General features: G+C 43.4%; 1 protein-coding gene across 1 annotated transcript; it reads right to left on the bottom strand.

Moving 5' to 3' along the window:
* Window positions 1-5,528: 5,528 nt before the first annotated feature.
* Window positions 5,529-5,930, bottom strand: LOC142178003 (uncharacterized). The gene has a single exon (XM_075247316.1). The coding sequence runs from the start codon at window positions 5,928-5,930 to the stop codon at window positions 5,529-5,531; it is 402 nt and encodes a 133-aa protein (XP_075103417.1).
* Window positions 5,931-6,564: the final 634 nt, after the last annotated feature.

The following is a 6,564-nucleotide window of genomic DNA, read 5'->3' as shown; positions in this document are numbered from 1 at the left end:
GAAGGACTAATTCAATAAATTTTATTTTAATTTGAAAAAGTCTCTGGGCTTACTCCTTACTAAAAAACCGCGCCTCGAAAGCCCGAACATACGCCTTGAACGTCCGGGCGTACGTCCGAAATTGCGAGGCGTACGCCTCTTGATACTTTCGTCCCACACCATCCTCCCGAGACTCGCCCCAAAAATGCCTTTTAAAACAGAGGCAGTAAATATAGTAGGTTAGAAATTAGAGTAAGAGGATTATAAAAATTCAATGCAATATTGTTTTATGTATTAGGTTGCGTTTAAATAAGACAAATTTAAGTGATAAGTAACATAGGATACATACAAATTCTTCACGTGCACACATGGATTTCTATTGAGATTAATGAAAGAATTAGTATCCCAAGAACAAGAACGGAACGTTGTATTTGATCAAAAAAATAATTATCTTTGATTAAACTAATTGAAGGTATTTAATTTGGAGTTAAGCATAGCTAATAATAATAACTTCATATGTTAATTCAATTGCGAATATCAATAACGGCAAAGGAAAATATAGCATTTAATTAACTTGAATGGCACTAAAGTCAATAAAGGGAATGATTCATCCAAAATCGGATGAAATAAAAACGATTCCTCTTCTGATTATGATGAATTATAGATACAAGAATTTTGGAATCTTTCTTAGATCTGCTGTAAAAGATGTAGAGAATCTATTTTTGTCAAGTAAGTTCTTATCCGGGTGATCCCCTTCATCTGATCTCTCTTTCTACTTATAGGAGCGGGCCCTCGATTAACCCTAAAAGTACAAATATAAAGGATGTCTAACACAATATTCTCTTAAAGGCTATATTACTAAACTGGCCATTAATTGCTCTTTGATACTTGACCTCGGCCATAACTGATTGCTCGACCACGAATCCCATTAGTTACTATTTGACCTCGGCCAAATTACCTATGGCGACATTGTTTTCATGTTAAAAGCCCTTAGTCAGATTTTCGACCCATACAGTTAGTCCCTCCGATTATCGAGGTCGTATCTCGTACGACCTCGGTGAGCGAACTTCGCTAGTTATAATTGAAGAGATTTGAGGTGAGTAGGTCGAGTAGTAACGTTAATGGCGAGGTGATAAAATGGCGCTTCATGGACCAAAACTTATCGTTACGTCGATTCAGAATGACGTCACAATGCCACGTGTCATAATTACGCATTTACTCGATGTATTGTGTTATTTCCCGTGCCTCTGTCATTTTGATATCTGTGCGTGACATTAATGGTTTATATCCTCGATCGTGATGACCAGGTCCTTATAAATATGGACATGAGATCCTTTGCCCAGTTTTTAGTGCTTTTCGAACATATCCATTTCTTCTTTCCTTCTTACATTGTTGTTGCTCTTGTTACCTTCAATCTTACATTCTTGTTTTAACTGGTTCGAATACATTCTGCCAGCTATATCTCTTCTGCGTTTGCGTTTACGTTTTTTCGACACAAAAAGGAGCAAAAATGGTTAATACAACCAATTCAGGAGGAATGCCTGATCCAGTCCCCTTGGCAGTTCACATGCCTCCCTCCCCCCCCCCCCCCCACGATGATGAAATAGCCATGGTTGCTGAAGATGACAGCTTTCCTACGATGGAGAAAATAATTCCCCGAAAGGAGAAAGAAAGAACTGATTTCTTAAAGATGCCCGAAGATGACCCCGAAATTTTGGAGTCGTTGATGACAAAGGAGGCCATCGCCAAGTTTAGGGTTAAATTCAAAATTCCCGCCCACATAGACATCATCCCAGCGGGGCATGACGTGATACAAATACATCGCCCTGGGTATTGTGCCTTTTATGCCTACCCCTTCTTCGTAGGTTATACTTTTCCTATTCTACTCTTGGCCAAAGAGTTTTGCCATTATTACCGGGTGTGCCCGACTCAACTATCTCCCTATATTTACAAGCTCATCCGCATGATTTCGAAGTTCGTGGAGTTGGTCGGGGTCGAAGTGACCAACTGTCACTTGATGCATCTCTTCAGGGGGACGATGTTGCATCTCCGCCACCGGGGCGGTAAAAGTATTATAGTAAAAATGGATGATAAAAGCAACCTCCAGTTTTGACTCAACTACTTCTACGTCTGAACTGAAGACGTAGTGGCGAATGCAAACGGGTTTCCTGAGCTTTGGAACTATGCTCGTAAGTACTTTTCCTCCCCTTTGTTGCATTTTTTACTAGTACTCCTTGATTATATTTAAATCATTTTTTATGCAGCGGAGGCCGACACCTCCATTGGTGGAGGATATTCACAAGTGAGTTAGACAAGTCCTCCCTCATACAGTGGGGATTCACAAATGGTCGACCTTTCGTGTTAAGTTCGAGCCCACGTTTCTCAGTAAGTGCTTATTTTCATCAAGAGTTTTTCTGGTGGGTTGCCTTTTATCTTTGTCGGGGTCTTGATTTGATTTTTTTTATCAGCACGGAGAGGTCCGAGGGAGTCGATAGCTCCTACTCCCGCATTTTGCCAAGCGATCGTCACAACTGGATCTGCTTCCGTTGCGACTACGTCTAAGCCCGTTAGGTCGTCTGCCTCTGTTCGATCTTTGATTTTGCTGATATCAGCTCAGCCGTCAGCGGCCTCAGCATCTGTGACTTCGGCCTATCCTGTGCGGCATTTAGTGGATGAGTCATCATCGAGCGGAGAGGATCTGAATCTATGAAAAAGGAGGTTGGTGGATGTTAGTGATGGTACAATCCTCGTAGTGGATTCCACAAGGGGAGACCATGAGCCGACCATAGTTGTACCCGAAAGTGATGCAAGTATGTCGTCTGGAGTTCTGCTATCGACAGGAGCAGCGGAATGAGCGCCCTTTCATGAGGTTGGGGCTGAAGTCGGAGGATCGTCCGCGGGAGTTGGTGATAGCGTACCTGGAAGTGAGTCGTCGTCCTTCGTATCGGTTGATGTTCGTTCCTCAACCGAGGCGAAAAGTAAAAGTATTGTCGAGGACGGCTACGAGACCAGCTCAGATATTGACCCCGATGAGGTACGGATGTTGAGCGAGGGGTTCACTCAGGTGGAAGTGAGGTTGGAAGGGTCCACTCGTATCATCATGATCCCCATGGATCGCGACCTACTTGTGAACACTGAAAAGGTGGTCCCTTTCTTAGGTCCCCTTTGCTCCGATGTGGAGGGAAAGACCTTCGAGAAGCTGAACAATGCCACCCTGTCATCGAGTATAGCCGGCCTCGCCCTAAGGGTAAATCTTCCGAACTTAGTAATTTTTATACCTTGCACATTATTTTCGATACTGATTTTCTTCCCTTTTTTTCTCAGACCATCATCTTGGAGGTTGAGAGTGCTCGCCGAGAAGAGAGGCATAAAACTAGTTTTAAGAAGATGGCGAGCAAGTACCTTGAATATCGCAACAAGCATCGCGAGATCTGTAGGTAATTTGGTGAGAGCGGCAACTTCCGAGTCATCATAGACGAGTTGAAACAGAAGGATGATGAGCTAATGAGAGTCATCAGTAAGTGCAGCATCCTTGAAGGGGCACTTAGGGATAAAGACGAGGAGCTCGAGGTGAACAAAGGTATTGAGGCAGAATGCACGGACCTTCAAGCCCAAGTGGCATATCTGCAGGCTGAGCTTGGACAATGCCCAGTCAGGGCCGATGTGTTGAGTAATGAGGTTACCGAGAGGACGGCGAATTTGGAGAAGGCTGAGTTGGCTCGTTTGGAAGCTTTGACAAAGGCGGAGGCTTTGGGGGATGCAATCTGCGTCCTTCAGTCTGAGCGAAAAAATGATTTGGAGATGGCTAGACTCAGGGAAGAGCGTCTTGATGAGCAAATCGGGGAGGGGGGGGGGGGGTAAAAAAGAGGTTTTCAAACCTTGGTGACCAAATCGTCGCTCTTAGGGCCGAGAAGACGCAGTTGCGGGCTCGGTCATTCTCATCCCACACCTCTCCTTATTCTGATGGTCCGCGGGATTTAAATGAAAAGTGGTTCTATGTCGATGCTCATCTAGACATATTTAAAGATATGATGACCGCGGGGAGAGTTACTGAGGCTAATTTTGAGGAATCCCGTGCCAAGGCGCATGCCGCTCGGATCGCTTATGGCTACGACCCTGCTACACCGGGAATCGGCGATGGCGAGGAGGATCTAGACGGGATTGAGCAGGATGCCTGGTACGAGGACGAATATCCCGACGACAGTGGTAAAGGTGGAGATGTTGGTTCGGGTGGCGAGTAATCCTTATAGTATGCATATTTTTGTGGGCGTCTGTTTTATCCCTTGTAAAGAATAGTTTTTAAGTATGAAATATTATTTTAGTTTGTTTCTGGATTTCTTCTGTTAGGTTCTGCATGCTCATTTCCTTAATTTTTCCGTTTGGCTGCTTTTGGCTATAGAAACTCGGTTTGTATGTTGCACGAGATAAAACGCCGCACTTGGTGGTCGTGATATGTGGCAAATTAAGTGTTGTTGAATAGTCAAACATATCCACAGCTTAATTTGAAACGTAAGTTTAATACAAGTGAGGTCGAATGTTTTAATTCGAACGAGGTCGAATGTTTTAATTCGGACGAGGTCGATTATTTTAATTCGAACGAGGTTGAATGTTTTAATTCGGACAAGGTCGAATGTTTTAATTCGAACGAGGTCAAATGTTTTATTCGAACAAGGTCTAATGACATTTTAATTTGAACAAGGTCGAATGTTTTAATTCGAACGAGGTCGAATGTTTTAATTCGAACGGGGCCGATTGTTTTAATTCGAACGAGGTCAAATGTTTTAATTCGATTGAGGTCGAATGTTTTAATTCGAACGAGGTCGAATGTTTTTATTCGAACGAGGTCGAATATTTTTATTCGAACAAGGTCGAATGTTTTAATTCAGACAAGGTCTAATGTTTTAATTTGGATGAGGTCGAATGTTTTATTCGAACGAGGTCAAATGTCGTTTTAATTTGAACGAGGTCGAATGTGTTAATTCGAACAAGGTCGAATGTTGTTTTTCATGTGGCTCAATACTAGGAGAAGTTTATATATTTTTCGGGCTAGCATTCCAGTCCCAGTTTATCTGCTCAATACTTGGGGAAATTTACATATTCTTCGGGCTGACATTCCAGTTTCGGTCTATCTAGTCCCTTCATTTGGTGACCTAGAGATATGTTGAGAGGTTGAGCAATGAACTCTCTTGACTGCACTTTGACTTGAATTGTCCTCCTCATCGCCTCGTTAAAAACCCCCTTGAGAAAACCCAAATGGGATAAAACTCAAGTGAGGGAAAAAGAGTACGACTTGGAAAACGATTGTTCTCAAAAGTTGAAGTACTTGAGGTGGGTAGCGTTCAGTTCTTTGGTAGCTGTTTTCCTTCCATTGTTTCTAGTTGAAATGACCATTTGCCTGCTGTCGCTGTGATTTTGTAGGGGCCCTCCCAATTTTTTCGCAGTTTTCCCTCCCGCGGATCTCTGCTTGCTTGTGTTTTGGATTTGAGTACGTAGTTCCCGACTTTGAGTGGTCTGATCTTAGCTTTTTTGTTATAGTAGCGCTCTGCCTATTATTTTTGGTCTATCATTCTTATGTAAGACATGTCTCTCCGTTCGTCAGCTTCGTCGAGGTCATGCATTCTGCTTTCGTCGTTCCTCAGCATGCTTTCATGGGAGTATCTCAAACTAGGCTCTCCGATTGGTATTATTGCGTCAGTCCCATAGACTAACGAGTAAGGTGTTCCACCTGTGCTCGTCTTTGACACTGTACAATATGCCCATAACACTTCTGGTAGTAGTTCTGGCCAAAGTCCATTGGCGTTCTCAAGCTTTTTCTTTATGATGTTCAATATTGATTTATTGGAGGATTCCTCTTGGACATTGCCAGCGAGGTGGTAAGGGTGGAGAGTATTTGTTTGATATGCCACTTCTCGAAATATTCGGCGACCTTTTTCCAGTAAATTGGGGTCCATTATCGCAGTTAATCTCTTTGGGGAGGCCGAAGCGGCACAATATTTTTCCATATGAAGGTGATCACTTCCTGTTCGCGTATCTGAGTAAATGCCCCTACTTCCATCCATTTAGAGAAATAGTCAGTCAAAACTAAGAGAAAGCGTACGTTACCTCCTCCTGCAGGGAGGGGGGCGATGATGTCCATCCCCCACTTGATAAAAGGCCTAGGGGATGTGACCGAATGGAGTTGCTCGCTTGTTTGGTGGATCATTGGGGTGTAATTTTGGCATTGCTCGCATCTTCATAATGGGCTAGTAATATCCCGCTCATATGAGGCATCTGACCAGAGCCCGGTTGCCTGAATGAGCCCTACAGTGGCCTTCGTGGACTTCTTCTAGTACACGACGAGTTTGATTCGGGCGAAAGAATTTTGCTAGGGAGTCGCCGTACGTCCTTTTGTATAGGTCGTTCTAGATGATGATGTACCTGGCTGATTGCATTCTAAGTTTTTTGGCTTCTTTTTTATCGTCTGGGAGTACGTCATCCTGCAAGTATTTAATAATATGGTTGCACTAGTCCCAAGTTAGGTTTAGAGTCCTTACCTCAATTTGATCTATTGACGAGTGGAGGGCGACCACGTTTCCTTCGCCGGCT

The sequence above is a fragment of the Nicotiana tabacum genome, chromosome 24 (genome assembly GCF_000715075.1).
Source record: "Nicotiana tabacum cultivar K326 chromosome 24, ASM71507v2, whole genome shotgun sequence".
NCBI classification, from domain to species: Eukaryota; Viridiplantae; Streptophyta; class Magnoliopsida; order Solanales; family Solanaceae; genus Nicotiana; species Nicotiana tabacum.
This window is presented reverse-complemented; position numbering and strand designations above follow the sequence as displayed.